Source organism: Oryzias latipes, chromosome 15, assembly GCF_053564925.1.
Source record: "Oryzias latipes strain Hd-rR chromosome 15, Olatipes_Hd-rR_3.1".
Lineage (NCBI taxonomy): Eukaryota > Metazoa > Chordata > Actinopteri > Beloniformes > Adrianichthyidae > Oryzias > Oryzias latipes.
Genome location: NC_136251.1, coordinates 23265932 through 23290116, shown reverse-complemented (window position 1 = coordinate 23290116; position 24185 = coordinate 23265932). Strand labels below are relative to the sequence as shown.

General features: G+C 42.6%; 1 protein-coding gene across 29 annotated transcripts in view; it reads left to right on the top strand.

Moving 5' to 3' along the window:
- The window catches only part of kcnma1a (potassium large conductance calcium-activated channel, subfamily M, alpha member 1a), a 155872-nt gene that overhangs the window by 29972 nt on the left and 101715 nt on the right, over window positions 1-24185 (top strand). For all 29 annotated transcript variants that reach the window (XM_078931833.1, XM_078931852.1, XM_020709540.3 and 26 more), the window contains one exon: window positions 13699-13866. In XM_078931833.1, the coding sequence (XP_078787959.1) occupies window positions 13699-13866 (168 nt within the window). The remainder of the gene's footprint in view (window positions 1-13698; window positions 13867-24185) is intronic.

Genomic DNA, 24185 nt, shown 5'->3' with positions numbered 1-24185 from the left:
GGAGGTGAAAGAAAAATGACATGCAAAGGATGAAAGAATCCAGTGAATTCCAGTGGTTTTTGAGGTGTATCTAAATTGACAAATTTCACAAACGGAAACATTTTTTTGTTCCCGAATTTAATGAATCACGTGACCAACAACTCTGCACAGGTAGCTAGTTTGCATCCATTTTCCTACACTGCTGGGGCCACTGGACTGTCTTGGCTACTGGCGGTAGTAGCTCAGGTTGGCCAACGATTGAAGGATCGGCGGTTCAATCCCTGCTCCCCCCCCCAGTCAACTGTCGTTGTGTCCTTGGGTAAGACACTTCACTCTCCCTGCCTCCCTGTGAGAATGTGGATGAATGTCCCTGTGATGGTCAGAGGGGCCGTAGGCGTGTACTGGCACCCACGCCTCTGTCAGTCTGCCCCAGGGCAGCTGTGGCAACATCAGTGGCTTACCATCACCAAGAATGAAGGGGGGACACACCCTGGGCAGGGTGCCGGCATGTCGCAGGGCAGGCGACCTGTCTATGCCGGGCAGCCCCTGGCATGACTTAAACCCCACATGACTCAGACCAATCATCACTGCTTACTAATGATTTCTGGTTCCAACATGGTGACGTCCACGTCGCAAAAAACTGCGACTGAATTGACTCCTCTTGGTTGGAGCTGGAAGTAGGCCATTTTCTGAGTGACATCTCACTCGGTTCAGTTCTCAGAAGCATTCAATAGTTTAACAATTCCCCACTATCAGAGGAAATACATATGCTGTAAGATATAACCGTTTTGGAAACGGTTGAACTGTCTATTTCAACAAGCTTGACTTTTTTTTTGGCTTGTACGTATCTTCTTTCTGAAAATTAGGGATAGAAAGCCTTACAGGGGTCGATGACGGAAGGAAGGAAATTGGTGTTACTTCATGTTTACTGTGTCCCATTTTCGAGAAGACACTAATTCTCTGCTTCTGCTTTTTTTTTAGATGACAAAATGTTTTTTTTGTTGTTTTTACAGAAGAAAAGCTGTTGCAGTCGTCCCAGCTCTCAAAGACTGTTTAGTCATATTTGTCTTATGCAAAGACTGCAGTATGACAAAACCACTCCCACTCATGAGCCTTCGTGGTTACACATTTTTTGAAGCCACTGATTCAATAAATGACAGAGCTTTCTAACTTTTGAACATTTTAAACATTTATTTATTGACTCATATTTACAAATGTAAGTAAACCAGATTCTAGTCAGATTGATGTTAAAAAAACAAGAAATATTCAAAGAGGTATGATCTACACATTTAGAACGCATGCAAGATGCAAAAAAACACATTAAAACTAAACCAAATATAACATTTTAAAGTTAGTGTCTGTTTGTTACAAAATATTACTGCAGCCATAGTTTTGATTATCATCTACAGGTGACAAAACTAAGTAGATGTAGAAGAATTTGCACTTAAGCTGCATGCATTTTGCATTCTGGTGGTTGGATTTCATTGCACTTCCCACCACTTTGCTGATAAATAAATGTATCAGCAAGTCATATGTGGATGTTGCTCTTTATAGAGCGCCGTCATTGATCAGCGCAGGTTAGACAGCAGGAAGCCAATTAGGGAAACCTTGTAGTTTTCCGCTTGTAGAAAACACATCTCGGGATGTTGTGCACGAGTTAATGGGGCCCCGATTTCAGCTGTCTGTTGTTCACTGAGCTGTTTATTGACGGAGAGCAAGCCAGCTGTCTGTATTTAGGAAGAAAGCTCATTAAAGTGTTCTGAGGGCAACTGGGGATCAAGGTTAAGACAGGTGACTGCTTGAAAGGCCTGTAGTTGTTATTTCAGCTGCTGCTCTCTCTTGAAAATCAATGACTTTTGTGGAAAAGGCGAGCCTTCAAAGGAAAAGGTTTATTACGTCAGTTTTTAAAAGTTGACTCATTTTCAATTGATTTTATTTCGTACCCAACTTTGAATTTGGCCATTTAAGCCAAAGTAGTAATTATACGCCAACAATTTACTGTTTCACCATAAATTTGAAATGCATTTTTTAAATGTTATTACCAACTGTACAATAAATTGTCATTTTTTAAAATCTTACATAAAAATTAATGGAGGTAAAAAATAAACATTGAACCAGAGTTTTCAAAATGCAACAAATAGTAGAGTTTAATTATAAATATTGTCATGTTGCTGGTATGCTGCCTACTTAAAAATGTAAATGGTGTTTACATTTTTTCCAGTTTTGACTTTGTAATCTTTTTTGGAGTGAGTTTTGTTGCCAAAGAAACAACAGTAAATACATTGTTTTATGAGAAAAACTTTTGCCTCAATATTTATTATCATAAAAGGTTTCATGTTAAGGGAAGCTTTTAATGAAACTAAAATGTTGTCCTAAAGACAATTTCAAAGACTCACTCTGAGGAAAAATGTGTTTTTGGTGGATGGGAGCGTTTCATGTTTCTCATGATGGACAACGTATATAAAGAAAATTAAGCTTAAAATTGCATTTCAAAAAATTTCTTCAGTCAAGTCATTGTGAATCAGGAGCAGGGCAGGTCACAAGCTGCGATCCATTCTGATGCATGCACTTGGAGACAATTAGATCCATGGACCGTACGTCTTTGTTTTCCTCATCCAAGTTTGAATCTGACTCAGTTCTTTACAGCTGGATAGCTCCAATATTGCTTGCCATTTATGTTGCACCAGTAATGTTAGGTTGGGGGTGTGAAGGGCTGTCAGCTAGCAGGAGAGCTCGTAAAAGGAGAACTCTCAGTAACAGGGAGGAAGAAGTGAATGGGATTGCTCCGCGTAAACGTTCCTGCTTACAGCTTAGAGGCGAATTTCTAATGAACTACTGCTGCTCTGGAGAAACTATGTCCTAGAAAACAACACAGGTTTTTGGGGGGCTAAAAATGGCAATATCATGATTAAAAGACCACTGAGAACGCTTTGAAAATAGCTCAAAAAGATGATCGGAGTGGTAATTCAAATGAATACTATTGCTGCTTTTTGTTGCTACAGTAAAAAATGGACAATAGAAAATGTGGAAGGAATACTTTCAATTTCTGGATTGAAGCAATAAAAGCATCACATAAATAATTTTAAAGAATATCTGCAACATTTTGTATCAGAAAACTCCAGAGATTTTCCAAAAGCAAATGAAAGATGTGGTAAATTGGATTTTGTGATATTTAAATGCTTTACGACCTTGTTCTTGTCAAGAATGTCTCATTCTAAATGTCTCCTTGGCATGCTTGTGTGCATGCACAGTAAGGAACTAAATGTGGAAATGAGCCTTAGGTCATGGTGCCACTAATGGCTAAAGCACGATTCAGGGCTGATGTCATTGAAGCATGTTTCTTTAGTTTTTATTCCACCTACTTCCTGCTCTGCTTTAAACGTGTACAGTAACTGCCTGTGGAAACATAATGTGGGTTACCGTATGGCTCTTTGTGCACACTTGTCACTAACCATTCTGTATGCAGAGGATGGCTTCTGTGATGGCTGCACATGGACAAATGGGAGAAAAAACCTATAAGCCAAAGGATGGAAGTACGATTCATAACTTCTTACCTTCTGTTTGGAGACTTACAGAGGGGCACAGGTCCTGTCTGGTAAACCTGTAAATCTGGTATCAATTCTTTTTCTGCCCTTGTGCAAAGAAAAGTGTAACATTGATTTTTGAGGTCTGGCAGGGTCATGTAGTGCTTGCAACCTGAAACCTGCAGATTGAGTTATTTGCCTCCCGATTGATAAAGCCTCAGGAGCTTTGAGCTGTCAGATTAAAGAAACTGGGAATTGCCCTTTTCAATTCCCATTTGTAGATTTTTTTTATTTTAAATTTTACCTTCTTTTACTTTTTTTTTAACCACAAGTCTTTTATTTTTATCTGGGGTCACTGAAGCTTTGACTTTTGTGTCAGTGGAGGAGGTTCAGTACAGCGTTATGAATCAACACAACCAAATACTTTCAAGGTTGTTTTCCCTCCAGTTTCAGAAAGTGAAACTAACGCTGATGTATCCTCCTTCCTCGTTCTTGTTTGTGCAAGTCTTAGACTCCCAGTGCTGTAAGCAAGCTTTTACACAATACTGTCCTATTATTCTTTTCTTCCAATCGAGGAAACACCACAGGTATGACCAAAAAACGAACTTGGATTTGAGCCATTTGCAGAAATTTATTTTAATACAGATAAATATATAAAACGGTTTGTCTTCCTGTTTGCCAGGATCATGACTATCTGTTTTGGTTGATCTCCACAAGTCATGTTCTGCTGCTTTGGACAGTGGTGTTTGAGATACAGAACAGTTACTGCAACACTTAGATTTTTGACATCCTTTGTTAGACTCTTCAATCCAAAATCCCCATCTATGTCCAAAAATCACTAATGGAAAACCCAAAATTAAACATTTCCTGAAGCCTAAAGCCTGAAAATCTAGCAGAGAGTAAAGGATTGTGTCGTTTCAGACAATTTTACTTTTCTCACAAGACAACACATTTTAACGCTCCCTTTTTGTAATCACACAAATAAGGAAACGTCATAAACAACAGAAAAGAAAGTGGTTATTAATGATTACCACTCATTACCACTCCATCATGGACACATTTTTTTGTTAGTTTTGTTGACTTTCATGTGTATTTAAAACAAATCAACAAAATGTGATAGAGATGACACATTTAACAAATATTCTGTCCCCCACACTAAGTTACACATGTATTTGATTGCTTTTTACAAAAGTAAACATCAGCAAGCAACAGTTTTGGAGCCTCTTAAGTGGCACATTTCATGATTTCTGAAGTTGGATGTTAGAATGACATAATGTATGATGCAGGCATGTTTAGAACTTTAAAGACTCACTTCGATGAAAACTATGTTTTTGGTGGTTTTTAGCATGCTCTTGTGACATTTTTCAGGTCATGGTGGACATGTATTAAGAAAATTAAGCTTAAAATTGCATTTGTGGTTATTTTATTTATTCTACTGTATGTCACAGTTGTCTTTGACCTCTGACCTGATGGTAGTAAATGTGTAGCATTTCCTCATGTCTCTGTATATGGAACAGAAGGGGGAAATCTCTAGAGAAAAGTAAAAAACAGCTTTTCTCCACATGGTCTTGTCAGATTTAGCCTGCTCATTAAACTGTTCGAAAGGCTAAATACCTCCCGTTGTCTTCGGGTACAGCTGTGACCCAGTGAAGTCTGTAACCCAGAGACACTGGGTAACTGCGCTGGCATCAAAATAGCAAACAGAGGGAACACGACATATTATGAGATTCACTACTTTCTTGTCGCCCAGAGTGAGGCTAAAAATAGTCCCTCACACTGGAATAGAGTTTTCCCAAGCGATGCCTTAGAAAGCCACAGGAACAGCTGTGTTATAGCCAAGTCTTGTCAGATCAGCCGAGTCAGATGGGCACGCCTGTGTGTTGCTCTTCTTTTCTTTCTGTCTAAACCTACTTCCCATTTCTCTTGATCCCATCTGTCTCATCGCCTGTGTTATCTCTGAATGTCAACATCCATGCCTCTTATCAACTAGCCTATTTTTTGGTCTATTTTTTGTCTTTGAATCTTTGTCTGTCCTGATCTGTTATTCTGTTTAGTATTCTTAGCTTCTTGATTCTTGCTGTCTTTATTTGAGTTGTTTTATGCTTTTCCTATGGTGGCCCTGAAGCGCAATTCAGACAAACAAATCATTCAATGCAAAAGCACTTTAAAGATCACAACAATTAAAACAATTAGAAATCAAAACAAAATTCTAGAAACCAAAACAGAATAAAAATTGAGATTAAATAAAAATGGAAAAATCAAGATGAAATGTAAAAAAACAAAAAACAAAAAGCAATAAGAAACTGGAAAATTGGTAGGTACTATGGGACATCACTGGTTGGATGTTGAAGTTTGTCCGACATTTCAACTGAAAGTTGTTTGGTATGAAGCGATACTGGATATGCTCCGTAATAATTATAAAACTTTCATTGGCATGCAGACATTGAAGATGCATTTAGAAAAAATGCAAACGTCAAAACTCAAATGCCATCACCCAGTCAACCATGTCTTTTCTTTTTCTTCTTTTTTCTTTTCCGATACTTTTTTTGTTTCATTTTTTAACATTTTATTTTGATTTCTGGAAACTACTTTTGTTTGTCTAAACGCTTAAGTTTTATTTTGTTTCATTAAAAAATAATTGGTTCCTAAAAATGACTTTTTTTGAAATTGTTGTTGTGATCTTAATTATGTTTTGCATAGAGTGATTTGTTGGTGTTATTTGGACTTCAGGGACACAATATCTCACCAGATCTCGTCTTGCTGTTGGCTCCACTTTTTGTCTATTTTCTTGTGTCATACTTTTTCTGCCCCTCTTTTGCTCATTATTATCAGGCCTCCCCTGTGTGCTCTGTTAATTGGTGCAATTCTAATATTAACAGTGCTCATCTGCTTTGCTATAAAAATGTCTGCACATTTTTTAGATGAACTACATAACATGCATTGGAAAATTAACTAAAATCTGATCATTGATGCTTTCAGTATCCTCTTATTGTTGGCATACAAAAATGAAATTTAAAAAGCGTGTATGTTACAAAAGAAGAGTTAAGGCTGTTTGCTGTCTGCTGCATTGCACAGTTGTCTTAAGAAACTGTGTTGCCTGTTGCCTGCAGCTCTTATCCCAACAGCTGCTTCACATTCTTGGGAGATTCTGCCTGTTAAACATTTATTACATCACTGGAAGGAACTGTTTGGTGTGAATTAACAATAACACCATACATTTTTGATGTGGACATAAGTAAAGTTATAGATGCAAATGTTTTTAGGGTTTGGCATGAGCCAGGGATTGCTGAAGGAGTAAAAAAAGCCTTTTCTTTCCCAGGAAGTGAATGCAAGTTAAGAATTGTCGGCTTCTGTTATGTGGCCTCGCATTGACGCAGCATTTGTTTATTTCTGCCTCCTCTGGAGTTTGTCTGTAAACACATTTCCTGGCTCACGATGCTCCCGCTCTCCCCTAGCTCCCTCTCAGTGTGACATCACAGGTGCGTATACATAGCAAGCAGATGGATTCTCCCATAACAGGCTGCTTCAGTGCCTCTCTCCGGCTTAGTCTACTCCCAGCCAGTCAAATGACCTAGAAGGAATACCTTGTTTACATTATCTCCTCTGATCTGCAAAACCATCAATCTGTGACTTCATGCATTATTCATGGATTCCCCTTCCGCACAAATACGAGGGACAAGAAACTGTTCCTGCTGGCTGTTGTCTTTTTGTTTATTCACAGACCTTCAGAAAAATTGTATTTCATCCTATTAGAAATAATACTGACAATGGACATTACACATCAACATTTAGAGAAGGGTTTGCCACAATGTTCGATGTCATTCTAAAGGTAGTTTTTGGATTGTCTCTCAGTCAGCACCTAATATTGTGAGATGTTCTGTTTTGTTTTAGTGTGTGTGACATCTAAAATCTGGTGTGGACAAATCAGAGGACTTGGTCCTTCTGAAAATGAAAGTCTAGTTTCACTTGCAAGTAAATCCTGGTGTGGTTTACTGCAGTGGGAATGCAAACAGACCATCCAGCAGAAAGAGCCAAAGGTAATCAGATTTAAGTGCTGTCTACAGTGCAAAACTGCAAAGCAAAAATGAAGAAACGATGAAGAGGACTAATGGTACTTTTGGGTTTTCTTTGAGCTTTTTTACCTCATCAAAGTTTGTTTTAGAAAAATTGCCCTTAAAAAAACAGGGTTTTGTAACTAAAGGTAGAATTTTCACTCCGGGCCTGGCTTTTAAAACTTTGAGTAACCTATTTTAACAAAACTGAAAGAAATTAAACCAAAAAAGATCCATTTTTATTAGATCCATTTTCTTCTCTAATGCCTCTAATGTTTGATTGGAAGAGTCTTCTTGCTTAGACAAATGTCTGACAGACATAGAATGTCAGGAGAGTTCCGGCTCACGGACGTACTTGTACACTTTGACCTGCATGCATGCACACTTTGCAGAGTAAATGCAGCATGTGACAGAGGAGAGGATTGCTGGCAGCAGTGCCAAATGATTTCCCAAGGATGACGGACTGACAGGGCATGTCGTCCCGGGTTAAAGATGGAGCAGACTCCAAGTCAGTGCTTTATGTATTAAATCTGATTATACCATGCCTTTTTAAGGCTCATTATTTTTATTCTACTGGCCTACTCACGGTTTAACTTGTCTGCAGAGTGCTGGCATAGTGATTTGTTTGGCACAGCTCTTATATGACAGGCATTCAAGAACGCGCTAAATGTGGGTTCTTGAGCACGCATCTAGCCCATGGTGTTCAGACTGGACAAGTAGGGAGGGGCTTCCTTTTCTTTTTCTTCTGTTTGCCTGTGCATGTCCGCCACCTAGTTGGAAGAGGCTTGGTGCAAAAACGTTGAAGCGGTGCAAAAATCGCCAATCTTGTTCCAAAGGTTTTTCTTTCACAGCTCTATTCCGATATATAAAAGACTTAGTGTCAAATAATTCCGATCTGGGAGGGGTCATGTGGTAGTGATGAATGGATGATCGTTGTTTTGGGCTTCCATGTTCAGAACTTTAATGTTCACACATAGCTACGTAAGTTTCTACGGCTGTTTTTGAGCTCTAGGCATAACACGGCCATTGAACACAGTGAAAGTTAAACCAGGTCCAGGTAGTCGCCTGAACACTTGTTGCCAACGATGGTGTGATCATAGCTTAGGAGGGAGGTGTTGCTTTTTTGTTATAACAGATTTGACTGACTGATATGAAGCCCAGACAAAACAAGATGGTAGATGTAACTGTGTTAGGACAAATTATATGTTACATTTAACATTTTAAAGTAGGCCTCTGCACAATAAATGGCAAATTTATGGTTATCACAGTATCAAGCTGTGCAATGCGCATTTCGCAAAAGACTGCAAAAATTGCAATAAATGGTTACCTTAAATGTGGTAAAACTATCTTATGGTAGCTTGAAGTATATAACTGATCAAATAAATCCCTTTATGCACTTGACCAATCGGATGGAGCCCTTTCTATGTTAGATGCTCCTCTTGTATGTATACCAGGGTTGACTTTTATTTAAATAAAACTGTTGATTGAAATGGAAATGATGTTTTTGATTGTTTTGCTATTTGTTCATGTGTCACAAGTTATATTGTCGTCGCAATATTTATCATTGACATTTTCCTCATATCGAGCAGTCTATTTTAATGCCTTTTTGCCTCTTTTGATTCAACCCAAAGGAAACAGGCACCAGCCAAAAAATATAGTAAAAAAAAACAAGTATTACAACCTTTAATTTTGCAGCAGAACATATTTCCACCAAACATTTTTATTGCATAATGACATCCCCACCTCTCAACTAACCAGCCTATTTGACAATCCATTGGTTTGCCAAGATACCCAACTGAAAATGATCAGATGACATGGTTATGCTTTTTTTAGGCCTGGTTTATTGGCATCGCTGCAGGTTTGGAATTAAAATTAAAATAATGTCGGCTGTGTCAGGGCCACATTATTTTCAATTGTAATCCAATTTGCCCGCTGTCCTAGCTCCATCTGTTGCTGCGCCATCTATGTTATGATCCCTGCAGAAATACCCATCATGTATTTATATGGTTGGCTTAGTGAGTGCTGTATGAAGGCAAACATTGGTCACAATAGTGGTTTTCTGCCCTTTACTTCATACAGATTTTAAATGAAATGTTGTAAAACATCCATCCAATGTCTGTTCCTGCTGTATCCAAAATTGGGTCATGGGTGAATGCTGGGTGCACCCTGGACAGATTGCCAGTTCATCGCGTCAAAAACACACACAAAAAAAACCCCGGAAACATAACTGTCAGCACAAACTGTTTTGGCTTGTGCCATCATTTTTGAATGTCACTGGAGTCATCTAATCCAACTGCAGCCATTTGACATCAAGTGTAGTCAGAAAATGCCCATAATGTTGACAGAGCTCATAATGTGCTAAGACAGCTTCTTATTATATGTCACTTTGAAAAGGAACATTGTAAACTATGTTATATGAGGACTCTGCTGGAACATGAACCTGTCCCCTGGATAACATTTGCTAAAAGCCTGAACACCGTATGCTAGAAGACTGTGACAAACACATCTTTCTGTTGGTCCAAGACAGGAAATTTATGATTTTTGTTGCCTTATGGGCTCAAATAAAGGGAAATCTGCATATATATCTCTATGGGAGGGGGTTGGAGTGTCTGTTTGTGTCAGATGAGTGAAGGGCTGGATGGCAACAGCTGCATGTCGTGACTCTGCCAAGTAAAGCATGTCAGTAAACGTGCCATGCAGATCTGCTCATTCGCTCGGACAAGGCAAGGAACGTTAGAAAGACTGCTTGACAATTGCAGTTTTGTGTGCTTTGCCTCAAGGAACATTTGACATAAAACACACATTAAAAAAAGACCTACACACACTGTGCAATCTGTTATAGAATGTAACATCCAAACAGTTAAAGCTTATTGGTTCCATGATGCAATGACGCTCACCCTGTTTGCAGCGCTAAAAACAACATGCAAACCAACTATTGCTCTGGTTTAAATGATTACTGACAACAATATAATGTTATAAAAAAAGTTATTTTGTTGGGGTGCACAGTGACGCAGTGGCTAGCTGAACGGACTGTTCTCCTCATCCATTCATGCTCTCACAAACTCCACTCTGCAATAAGACTCAAAAGAATTACCCCCACCCCCCAAACAACCCGAAGACACAACACAATACATGGATACAGAATCTACCCCCCCCACACACACACACCCACACCCACACCCACCCATAAACAAGACTGCTGTTAAACGTACATAGTCACTTCAATCACACTGAATGCTGGTCTCTATTTTATTTTATTTCATTTTTAATTTACTTTATTCTCTTTTATCATTATTTATCTTATTTTATTGCTATCTTTATTCTTTGATTGTTATTTTATTGCTTGCTTCTTTGCACTGTCATGCTAGTGAGAAACAACATCTCTGCAAATACTATGTGTGGTGTCATGATTTGAACTTGTCTTGTTTTTGGTCCTTGTTCTGTCTTGTTTCTGTTTCCTGTTTTATTTTGAAAGTCTCCTGTCTTGTCTGTTTTCTTGAGTTTTACTTCCTTTGGTCCCCATCAGCCCTGATCGTGTCCACCTGTGTCTTGTCTGCCCTGTCTGTATTTAAGTCTTGTCTCTGCCTTCCTCCTGTGTTGGTCCATTAGTATTCCTGTTCTGGTGTTCATGCCATGTCATGCCCTGTTCCTCGTTCCTTGTCCCTCGCCACGCCACAGTGAGTTTTCGTTTGGTTTTTGTCATCCTGCTCTGCAGCGCTTTTTGTTTGTTCTTTTTGTGCATTAAAACCCACTAGCCCTGATCCTTGCCTCCTGCCTCTGCATCTGGGTCCAACCGGCTCTCGAGCCACCTCACCGTGACAGAATGGACCAACCATACTTTCTGGACCCAGCAGAGCGGGACATGAAGCTACTAGAGGCCTACTGCCAGGAAGCCGAGCGTACGAGGTCTTACTGGGTTTTTGACCAGGCCCAGTTTGCCTCGTATGCCTGGAGTGGGAGCCACCTGGACCTCACGGGGAGCCGTCTCGCCATGAGGGGGGGTCGTCGTCGCCGTCGTCCCCGCCGTCCCCTTCAACCTCCCCTTCCTGTTCCGGAGGTGGTCCGGCACGCACCACAACCCCTTCCAGTGGTGGTCCCGGATGCCCTCCAGCCCCTTCATGTTCCGGAGGTGGTCCCGGACGCACCACAACCCGCTCCAGTGGTGGTTATGGACGCACCCCGACCCGTCCCGGCTCCCAGGGGGTTGCCGCCTGCACCCCGACCCGTCCCGGCTCCCAGGGGGTTGCCGCCTGCGCCCCGACCCGTCCCGGCTTCCAGGGGGGTGCCGCCTGCGCCCCGACCCGTCCCGGCTTCCAGGGGGGTTCCGCCGGAACCCCGACCGGTCCCCACTTCCGGCTCCACGCCTGACCCGCCTGAGCTCGGCTCCACGCCTGACCCGCCTGAGCTCGGCTCCACGCCTGACCCGCCTGAGCTCGGCTCCACGCCTGACCCGCCTGAGCTCGGCTCCACGCCTGACCCGCCAGAGCCTGACTGCTGGCCCGACCCGCCAGAGCCTGACTGCTGGCCCGACCCGCCAGAGCCTGACTGCTGGCCCGACCCGCCAGAGCCTGACTGCTGGCCCGACCCGCCAGAGCCTGACTGCTGGCCCGACCCGCCAGAGCCTGACTGCTGGCCCGACCCGCCAGAGCCTGACTGCTGGCCCGACCCGCCAGAGCCTGACTGCTGGCCCGACCCGCCAGAGCCTGACTGCTGGCCCGACCCGCCAGACTCCATGCCAGACTCCATGCCAGACTCCATGCCAGACTCCATGCCAGACTCCATGCCAGACTCCATGCCAGACTCCATGCCAGACTCCATGCCAGACTCCATGCCAGACTCCATGCCAGACTCCATGCCAGACTCCACGCCTGACGACTCCACGCCTGACGACTCCACGCCTGACGACTCCACGCCTGACGACGACTCCACGCCTGACGACGACTCCACGCCTGACGACGACTCCACGCCTGACGACGACTCCACGCCTGACGACGACTCCACGCCTGACGACGACTCCACGCCTGACGACGACTCCACGCCTGACGACGACTCCACGCCTGACGACTCCTCCACGCATCTCATGCCGGACCTGCCTCGCCGGACCGCTCGGCCGTCCTCCGGACCTGCCTCGCCGGACCGCTCGGCCGTCCTCCGGACCTGCCTCGCCGGACCGCTCGGCCGTCCTCCGGACCTGCCTCGCCGGACCGCTCGGCCGTCCTCCGGACCTGCCTCGCCGGACCGCTCGGCCCCCCGGCCGTCCTCCGGACCTGCCTCGCCGGACCTCTGGGCCCCCCGGCCGTCCTCCGGACCTGCCTCGCCGGACGGCACGGACCCCGGCCGTCCTCTGGACTCTTGTGCCCGTCGAGGTTTATCCTCCGGGGCCCCCCCCTCATGTGACTTTTGGAACCTCGGAGCGGTTCCTTGAGGGGGGGGGTACTGTCATGATTTGAACTTGTCTTGTTTTTGGTCCTCGTTCTGTCTTGTTTCTGTTTCCTGTTTTATTTTGAAAGTCTCCTGTCTTGTCTGTTTTCTTGAGTTTTACTTCCTTTGGTCCCCATCAGCCCTGATCGTGTCCACCTGTGTCTTGTCTGCCCTGTCTGTATTTAAGTCTTGTCTCTGCCTTCCTCCTGTGTTGGTCCATTAGTATTCCTGTTCTGGTGTTCATGCCATGTCATGCCCTGTTCCTCGTTCCTTGTCCCTCGCCACGCCACAGTGAGTTTTCGTTTGGTTTTTGTCATCCTGCTCTGCAGCGCTTTTTGTTTGTTCTTTTTGTGCATTAAAACCCACTAGCCCTGATCCTTGCCTCCTGCCTCTGCATCTGGGTCCAACCGGCTCTCGAGCCACCTCACCGTGACATGTGGAATGAAAATAAACCAAATGTTGAATCGCATTTATCGCCTAATGGTTATCTGGTCCGAAGGTCCCTTGGTGTGTATTTGAATGTGTGTGATGAGCTGTTCAAAGTGTATCCCCCCTTCACCCAACAGTCCAGCAACCCTGTGACCGCGAAAGGGATTCAGTAGATGTTTTCTTTTTTTTTTTCTTGTGACATTTGATAAACTTAAGAATTGAATGCCTGTTCCAACCAACAATCATTCTGTCTATTCACTTTTGCTTAACTACACAATTCACTTTCCTTCCAGGAGGTTCAGAAGGTGAACAATTTTGCCAACAACCAGGCGGCAGATCGACCACCAAAGGGTCCCGATGAAAAGGAGGAGGCACCAGCCAGTGAGGTGGGATGGATGACTTCAGTCAAAGACTGGGCCGGCGTCATGATCTCAGCTCAGACACTCACTGGCCGAGTTCTGGTAGGTTTTTCATACATTTTGTTTTGCTTTTCGTGTGTTTGTAAGACCGCAAAGTCAAACACAGATAACCAACAAAATATTTTAGAAAGATAATGATTCTAGTTGACATATTTTCCCTCCAAATGCCATCTTTTTACTTACTTTAATTGCAACTCCGTGTGGGACATACTTTACTGTTGGGAAATTAGTTTGGTCCCACTGAGACTGAGCAATGTTTAGCCCTCGCTGGATCTCTGACAGCTGGTGAGCTGGCAGTGTCCAGTCTTCCCTGCGCTGCAGTGGCCTCTGAGCAGCATGCTTCGCGCTTTGGTTACACTCTGCTGTACTTCTGCCAGGCCGACACATGAGTGTACTTTTACTTATGTGTGTAGGTGTGTTTCATGGATGATTCATTTCTCAGGTGCCAGAGGAACCATACCTAACAGTTGTGCTCAATGTAGTGGACATAAAAGAAAATGTATTGGTTTCCTGAATATAATATTGAAAAATTCAACTAAGCTGCATGAGTGTAAAACATGCATCTATTCGTTTTTTTTCCTTCCTGTAATCTCTTAATAACTTTCTCAAAAATCTTTATATTAGTCCAGTTGAATTAGAACATCCAAAAAATGGAAAAATATGGGTTTTGAGCACTTTTTTGTCAGGATGAAATTAGCCTCTTTCTGTTTTATGCTGTCAAAGCATTCTCCCACATCTTAAGTGACACCCAAGTTTGGCTGGTTTTTTGCAAAGATATCCTGTGAGCATCTGTGGATTGAATGAAACAGCCGTGGGAGTAAGGAGAGGGACGCATCCAATCTGAAATACTAACACTGTTGGTTGGAATGGGAGTGATTTTTGAGAGCAGTTTGCAGTTAAGGAAGATTTCTGTATAAGAAGAGGAAGAATTCCAAAGAGAGCTGTCAATTTTGCTAAATGAGCTACTCTGTTTATCAGTTCCCCACTCTCTGAGCTCTTCTGACACAGACTCGGTTCCCCATCCCTTTCATCTTCTGCTCTGACTGAGTACTCCCAATCTGCTCTGTATGTATATTTCAGTGTGTCTGTTGGTGTGCATTTGTGTGTGACGCAGGAGAGACATGCCAGCAGAAACAGATGGGCAGATAGAGAGTAAAACTGTGTGACAGTCAGGAGGGAGATAAGGGAATGGGTGCTTCAAAGTGGGCTTAAAGGTACAGTTTCCCAACTGCGATTTGTGCTACTTCTTGTGGGGCTGATAATTTAACCCAGCAGCTTCTGTTTACTCACATGCATAATAACATGCAGCAGAGTATTTGTAAGAGTGCTCCATGAAGGTGAGGAAGACTATCATCATGTGGGGGTGGAAACATGTACATTGGCGTGTTTTTTTGTGTGTGCAGCAGTACAAGCATGATCGCTTGTGCAGCTGAGTGTGCCTGTGAGTACGTCCGCAAACACAGCGTGTGCGTGTGTGGGTGGGGTTTTTGTGGTGATCGGTCCTTCACTACAGATCAGAATTGCCTTGAGTATCTATGTACACAGAACCTGGTTGGTAACCATAGCAACTACGATGTAGTGGCTTACAGTCATCTGGCATTAGGGGGCTGTCTGCCCGGGAAGAGGAGAGCAGAAATAACACTTGTACACAGACACAGGTGGGATCACGTCTCAATGCAGGCTCACCAAAGGGATCATTTTAACAAGTTTGACACTTTAGGGCTCATTGTCCTTGTTGTCTTTAAGTTACTGATCAGGGTTTTTCAGAACAACCAGAAAAATTAGAAATCCACTAACCCTGTGGTAACATTACATTTTTCTGTAATATTTTTAAAGCCAAGGCTCTTTGAAGTTCAGTTGCAGCAACTAAAACAATTTTACCACTTTTTCCAGCTTCATAAAGAACATTGACACAAGGACAGCTATTTCCTGCAGGCAATAAAGGTGTTTTTCCTCCTCCACATGAGCTCCTCTGGAGGGTTTCTTTCTGTGGACAGAGAGCAAGCAGGACATGATGCAAAAGTTATGGTTGCAATGCTTCGTTCTTTCTTAAAAAGCACTGATTCGGTGCCATTGCATTTCATGTTGACTCACCTTAAGGATAATGTGCTTTAAAAATATTCAGCAGAAAAATAGAACAGAATCATCCAGAACACAGGCACTTTGATTGAAAATTGTCAAGGTAGGGAGGGTAACCAGATGATTGTGAGTATGTGTGTGTGAGTGCATGGGTAGGACGGACCTGGGGGCTGGCTCGCTGGGACCCTCTGGGGCTTTCCCTCCCCATCACAGAGAGGGGAGGGCAATTCAATTCAATTTCAATTCAATTTTATTTGTATAGCCCAAAATCACAACAACAGTCGTCTCGATGGGCTTCGAAGTAAAACATGAAATCAAAAGGATCACGAATACAAAGAGTTCAATAGAAAAATACTAAAATGAACTAACAAACTGACTAAGCTATACTGGCATCCCTGCCCTTAGACCCCCCTTCGCGGTAAGGAAAAACTCCCAAAAAAACCGGATTCCGGAAAAAACGAGGGCACTGAGAGGGTTGGGGAGGGGGGCTCAGATATTATGGCGGGGGGGAGGGTTGTAGTGCGTATGGTTTTAGGGTTATGGGGGGTGGCTGTGGGTGCGTGGCGATCCCTGGGTTGCTAAGGTCGCGTGCCTGGGCTGGCTTGCGGAGACGGGGCGCCGTTCGGGTGGTGGCCGGCTCATGGCTTCCGGGGGCCCTGGCTTCGTCCCTGGCCTTTGTCTCGGTGTCCGGCGCCCGGTGGCCCCATGGCTGCCGCCTGGTACGGCTAAGCGCTCTTGTCTTGTGGCCTGGGGGCCGGACACTGGGTTCGCTTGTGCCTCTGGGCATTGGGGGGGCCCCTGTAGGGGGGCCCTCTCTGTGCCTGGCTGGTGGGGTGGGCGGTCCCCTCCTCCCCCCCTCCCGGGCTGCCTGGGTCCGGATGCTGGGGGGGCTTCTGCTCTGGGGAGCTCTCCTCCCCTCTCCTGGTCTGGCTGGTCTGGCTGGGTAGGATCTGGCTCCCTTTATGAACACACGGTTCACGTCGGCAGCATGCATGTATCTCCACCCCCACGTGCACGTACACACTGCCACACTGCTCCCTGTCTGCTTCATCCCTCCTCCTTACCTACAGTGTATTGATGGACAGATTTTTTTCGCTCATCGTAGTGTCAGATTTTCACCTTTTATGTAACATTCGTCTTTCCAGCAGATCTGGTATAATTGTTACAGCTTAAAATAATAACTTATTCAAATCAGTGCTTGTATCTCCCACCTTTTCACCTTTCTTCCTTTTACTCTCTTCCACCCTCCTCTCACATTCTTCCCCTCTCCCTCCCCACACACACTAAATGTAACAAATAAATAAAAAATAATACGACAAAAAGGGGTTTATACAAATCTACACTCTAGTTTCTTGAAGCTACATAACCTCTTTTTGTGATAGTAAAACCTGTCCAACACAAAAAGCCTTCAGCTCTAACCTGTTTGCTCAGCTGTTGGACAGAACAAGTAAAAAAAAAAAAAAAAAGAAAATTGTCAATCTATCCAAGAACAAACCACAACCATTTGCAAAGTTTGCTCAAAGCAGGGAATTCCCACCTTTAGACCTCAAGGGCCACCGTCCTGCTTCTTCTCATGGAAGTAGCACCAACAGTTAAAGACCTACTCTAAGGAAAATTGTGTTTTTGGTGTTTTTTTACACGTTCTTGTGGCGTTCTTGTGGCATTTTTCTGTTTTCTTATATATATATAAAAGAAAATAAGCTGTAACTTGCATTGCTGATTATTTCTTTATTCAAATTGTTGTGATAAAAATCTTGTTTGAAAAAGAGCAAATCTGTTACGATGGGTGGACTACAAGCTCCCTGCTCCGCTCATTATTGATGCATCTACTTGTAGACGACCATATCTATGTACATCTTTTTTTTCCCTTTATCTGTGCTGGCATTTGACTGATAGTTCAGTTAATGCTCGCCATTTTTGTTACACTGGTAATGTTAGGTTGGGGGTGTGAGGGGCTGAAAGCTAGTGGGAGAGCACATATAGCACTAAGTTATGGGTGATGGATAAGGGGGGGGGCAGAGTTGCTTTGTGCCAACAGTCTTTTGTCCACAATCCAGAGGTATGTTACTGATGAACTATTGTCACTCAGCAGAAATAAACACAATTGTTTTTCCAATTTTAGCTAAAAATGACATAATTATAATTAAAAGAACCCTGGGAACACTTTAAAAACAGCAAAAGATAATTGGAGTGGGTCTTTAATGTCTGCCATTTATTGCAAGTGGGAGTGAGACTGCTGCAGCCCACAGACCACAGAGATAGGAGGGGCTCCCTGTGAAGGTCATCGAGGCGATGGCCTCTTTGCTTATTGGACAATAGAAGTCAGTATCACCAGATATTAATATTTAAAGCAGGAAAACAACAATATACTGAATTATCTAAAACTTTAACAAAATCCAAAATTTTGATGATAAATAATGATTCAGATCTTAAATCCTCATTAAAAAGCATTATATGGACCTACTCACAGTAACCAAACCCTTTAAAAAATAATCCGAGTTTGCTAAAGCTGCCATTGGGCTGAATCCAAAAACACATTAAGTTTAATGGGAAAAAAAAAACATTATGAAAAAGATTTCTAAACAATAATGTTTCATGGTGGACTAATCTAATGCAAATAACAAGACCTCTCAGATGATTTGTGCTTCAGGACTTTATTTAATTACTTTGCACTCAAATAAAAATGGAAGGGAAAACATCTCTACCCACGCTGTACTACAATTACTGACCAACTCTTTGCATTAAAATCTAATCATTCAAGTCATTAATAGACATGTTTGATGACACACTATTGTAAAGTATAATGCATAACAAGAAGCCTTTTGGTGCTCATTTAAAGAATGTGCAAAAGAAAACCAATAGCAGGCAATCAACGTTGTGTTTGTGTGCGTTTTGTGTTTATACTGCCTCACCAAGAACGTGCTGATTATTTAAAAGCAGAATTAGGGGTTTTTGGGAGAACTAAACTGTTTTGTTTCCATAAAAATGGTTTTAAAAAAACCCACCATTATTGACCGAGGAGCCGAAAAGGTCCTTTGTTTGGTGAGTGGAAGCAGTGCACTGACAGAATTTGAAGTGTGATGGGTTTTCTCAGAGCTGTCGAGGAGAGCTGTCCACAGAAAAGCAGTGCTCATAGAACATGGGGAAGAAGGTGAGCACCTCTCGTCTGTAGCAGGTTTCCCCATGTTTCTTGACAGCCACACCATCACTGCAGGAGTTTTGTGAAAAATTTCATATTATACTCTCCCAACACCCGTGTACGAATATGAAAATCTGCAGATCTAGAAAAAGGATTTTCCTTAGTTGTTAGTCTAGATTACCGCCTAATCTCATCTGATTTCTGCAATATGTAATGCTCAATGCAATCCTTTAATGACCAACAGAAAGGGCAAATATTAGAGCCTCTGAATGAAGATATTGTCCATTTGTCTCCGTGCTATGGATTTGCATGGCATGTTTGGTCTAGAAATAGGTCAGTCCTGCCATCTTTCTTAATGAGATCTTGGGCGGCAACCAGAGACCATCTGTTCCCAGGGTCTGCTCTCTAAACCTTAAGGTTATCCCGCTACATCTACTCATCCACCCTTACGCTGCATGGCACTCTGCAGATTGACCTCTGTCATCTCCAAATACAACACATCTGTCTCTCTTTATTGAAAAAAAAAAGTGACGGCACTCGTGGCTGTTTACATGAGAAATCCTGCTCAAATGTGAGAGGAGTACAGCGATGGAGGCAGTTTGTTTTCTGATGATTACACCTTTATTCTCTGCTTGGATGGGAACAGTTACTTTAACGGCTTTTGTGTGTTTTGGCTGGATGTGTGAAAAAACTGTGAGAGTGTTTGATTGTGTTTTGCTCGGTCCCTAAAACATCCTGTTGGGGAGAAAATTTGTGTTCACTCACACTCCCCATGATTGCCTTCCTTCCTGCACAGAGAACAGCTGTCATTTGCAAGGCTCTATTTTTCAGACTGAATGTGCTCATATGAACGCAGTCAGTGTGGTTTTACATCCATGTTTAAGAACATTCTAGGACTCACAGTCATGGGCATAAACATGTCTTTTATTTTATTTATTTTTTTAAATAGTGGCTGACAACTGTTTGATCTTTATTCCTGAGTTTTTCAGAAAAGTCTTCATGAGATGCAACTTCTAGTTGTTGCATGTAACGTGTTTGTTAATAAACCTATGCATGCTTAACTTTGTTTCTATTTGCAATAGAATTAATTGCATTTTGCATGTCTAAAACTGTCAGTACACAAAAATATCATGCACAATGTGATAGTTTTGTAACACTAATGGGCTCCAAAGTTGAAAGTTCTACGTTTCTGCACATGTATGACTAATATGTCATTAGATCAACACAGCTTCAGTTCTATCCCTCCAATAGTTTTCTCTGACATTAACAATAATGTATGCGAGGATTGATTCAAAAACCTAAACTAACATGCAATGTGTCACTCAAGCATACAAATTACAGCTTCCAATTACAAGTTTTCTAAATTCTTTACAAATGGTTTTAATTGGACCAATTATTGACTGTCTCACTTATGAGGTGGCTATTACTGAACTTAAATAATCTACTTTGAAGCTCCTTAACACCTCCAGGCTCCCCTGTGACCTTCCTATGGTTGAAGCTTCATGTCATTTACTAAAACTTACCAAGTCAGTCGATGACAATTCAACAGTTACTGGCATAAATCGTCTCAATGGGGATGAATGGATGTTTTTACTTAAGGGACCTCAGGGATGTTGCACTGCAGCGGGAGAACTGAGATGGAAAGGGAAGGGTGTGGTAACACTGGCCAAAACCTCTTTGGAGTATTAACTGCAGTGTAAAAAGCTGCAGCCAAATGTTGCCCCTGTTCTTCTATGATAACTAAATTGGATTAAATCTTTTTGTTTTTCTTCTGCAGGATTAATGTGATTACCAATATAGGAGACCCTTTTGTTAACTTTTATGTTCTACTCACTCAATGTTTGTAGAAGGCACTAGTAAACGCACACAGGACTAACAGGGTTTGGGGTCTGTTTTTTACGTTTTTTGCTTAAAAGGCGGGTGTTACAGGTATCGTGAATATGCGAACAAGGCGAATGCTTCTAATGTAGCGAACGTGTTACAAACAAGTTTTACAGTTACTGTGAACACAGTTGATAAAGTCTGACTGACTTATCTCTGGCTCTTGTCTTGCCTAATGCGACCTATAGCTTGACAAAAGTTTGAAAATAGATCATTAATTGACAATGCGCCTTATAATGCGTTGTGCCCTTTACCGCCGCTGGTTTGGCAAAGATTCTTTCACTGGATGGCCTTCCTGACACAACCCTGTATTTTATCTGTGCTGGGGGTCAGCACAGGGGGACTCAGACATGGGCCCCCTTGTGGCTACATAGTTAGGCAGCAGTGTGAAGAGTCTTGCCCAAGGACTCACACTAGATTAAGTTTATTGCGCCAGTCCTGCACCCAGCCAACTGAGCTATCCAGCTGCTACCCTAAAGTGTGGAAAATTAATTCTCTGGTTAAATTAATCATCAGCATGTAAAGTATTTTTTTCCCATTGCAATTTTATTTTAAAGATGTTTGTGTGTGTGAAGTATAAGCTGAATAATGAAAGGTTGCGGGGGGAGAAGGGTGAAGGGCAAGCTCTGGTAGGAACTGGCAGGATTCCCTGGTATTGTGTTTCATAGTTTTACACTGGTTGAAATTCATATGCTGTTTTCTCATCTAGAGTAGATGTAGTGCTGTTCATCTGAGAAAGCATCTGCCGTAAACACATCAGGAAGCAGATTATCACCAAACATTCTTTCAAAATTCTCAATTCCATGACAACCAAACTTAGTTTGAGTTTCAGACCCTCTCGTGATGAACTATTTTACAAGTGGCGTTTTGAACTCCTGCCAAATCTGCAGAACATCGGCGAGAGTTTTACATCCCTGAAATGGTTGAACTCAATTTGTCCTCATGACGGATTTTTCCCCGCAGTCCTCCTTAAGGCCTCTCATAATTCCGGGGGCACTCTGAAGAATGACTCATCCTTGTTTTGTTTATTTCTCTCCCTCATCTATTAACCTCTCCATTTGCCACCTGTGCCTCTGCTGCTAAAGAGCCAATGATCTACACACATCTCATGGTCTCCTCCTTGTTTAGCCCTCCTCCAAAATGTTCCACAGAGGAAAAGATCAAGAGAGCAGACCTACTATGTTTTTTTTGCTTTTACCCCAGCTGACCAAGCCTTTTCCAGTGTCTGTCAAATCAGAAACCAGTTTTGCCAAGTATACTGCAGAACCCATCCACATTAATTTTTCTTTGAACATTTTTTCTGCAGAAATGTCTTTGATGGGTTACTCTTGAAGGGTGTCCAAATCACTTAGCTAATTACTGCAAAAGCCATCTATATCTCTTGAACAAGGTTTGCCGGGCCATTAAAAAGCTGAAATCTTGCCAAGCAAAGAGAAACAGAAAGGGCATTATGTATATGAAACCTTTAAGCAGAGGAAAATGGTGCTTACATTTGATTTACATTCTCAAACACACCCGATTTCAGGCTGAAGGCAGGTACCAGGCAGGCACCATCAAACAATCACAGGGAAGACAAACGAGCAGGACGGCAATAGTTACAGAGATCTGCACATTGAAAGAGAGCACAGATATTTATCTTTTTGCTCTCCCTGCCTCATTTCTGTCATAACTGCATGGTCTTCAGGAGGAAGGCTGGGTGACTCAGTGCCTCTTGGATGACGCACACCTAATGGATCCGAAGCTGTGGATCATATCGATCCACCTACATCAAGCTCCACCATCATTGTCGGTTATATTTATTAACCCATCGGGACCTATTGTTTTATTTTAGAATACCTTTAAGAATGATTTCATTATTGAAGTAAAAATTGTTTTATTGGTTTGACTGTTGCCAAGAAAGCTGGCTTGAAAAACCCACATCCAATATTCTACATGGCTTCTGGTTTTTTATTTTCTGCGCTTTCATTTCTGTAGCTGAATTCAGTCCCTTAGTAAAACATTTTTTTTTTATCAGCTATTGACTGCATGTTTGTGCTAGACTATGGTCACATATCCCAAAATGCCACAGCGCTGCTACCAAAATGCAAGTTTTCCAGCAAATACAGCAGGTGGCCGTGCTGCGACATTTGTAATTGCAAGGCAGCAGTCGCATTTTTAAACGCCGCGCAGAAGCCATGGAGGTTTACAATTTTACGCCAGCTGGACATTTTTCAAAGAAAAAAAATCAGTGGTCGCCCTGGTACATTTTGGGGTTGCGTGGTGGCAGTCCAGTGACAGGCAAGTGGCAGGAAGGCAGCAGTGCGATAATTGACTGATAATGTGTGCCACTTTTTTTATGCCGGCGGGCTACCAGGCAGCCGGTGGCACTTGAAATGGACGACTGCCGTCCATTTCAATTTCCTAACCCAGGGACATTTACACATCATTCAATTTTGGTCGCCCATCTGTTGCCCGACTTCGTAATGGTGTCAGCCCCGCCTGAGTCTGACTGATGCCTGACGAACACTGTCTACATTCATGACCACGCCAACGATTTTCAAAATATCTGGCAGCGGCATAACATCTTGAAGATTCTGCTAATGCCTCCCCATCGCACGGTGGCAGTTGGTTTTGTGACAGCAGCATTAATGACAAAAAAAAAAAAAGAAAATCACGTAAAGATTTTTACTAGAAGAAATCCCTTTATTCTTCCAGAACGAGCATTGGGAGCATATAGCTACTACGTCTTAGCAGATAATCCAATTTTCCTTTATTTAATGCGGTTATTTTTGGGGTTTTGGAAAAGAGGAAACATAGACTTCAGCCAAAGCCAGTTTAAGGATGTGAAAGCTGGAACTGTAGTGATGAAGTCCACCTATCAGCAATGTTCTACAGTTCAATAAAGACTTGGATGTGCTCATTTAGGTTTTTAGAGCACAGTCACTGTATCATAACTGTCAGCGATTTTTTTTTTCTTTTTTCTATCCAGAATTTTAGTTTTTTACTGTTGCACATTTCAACATGTACAGCAGGATAAAGAGCCAAACAAACATTTTATTTACACAGAGTTATTACAAAATAGGAAATCATGTAATATGCAGAATACCTCTGAAACAGCACTAAATACAGTCGCATCATCTGCATACTGGTGATATGACCTGCAGTTGGCTTCAATAGTATTGCCGTTTCCCTGGAGTGGGCCTGGCATTGAGGCTGTGTCCTTGCGGGGGCTGATAAAGTAGGACATTATTAGCGCGGACCATTTTCTTGGTACAGGCTTTAT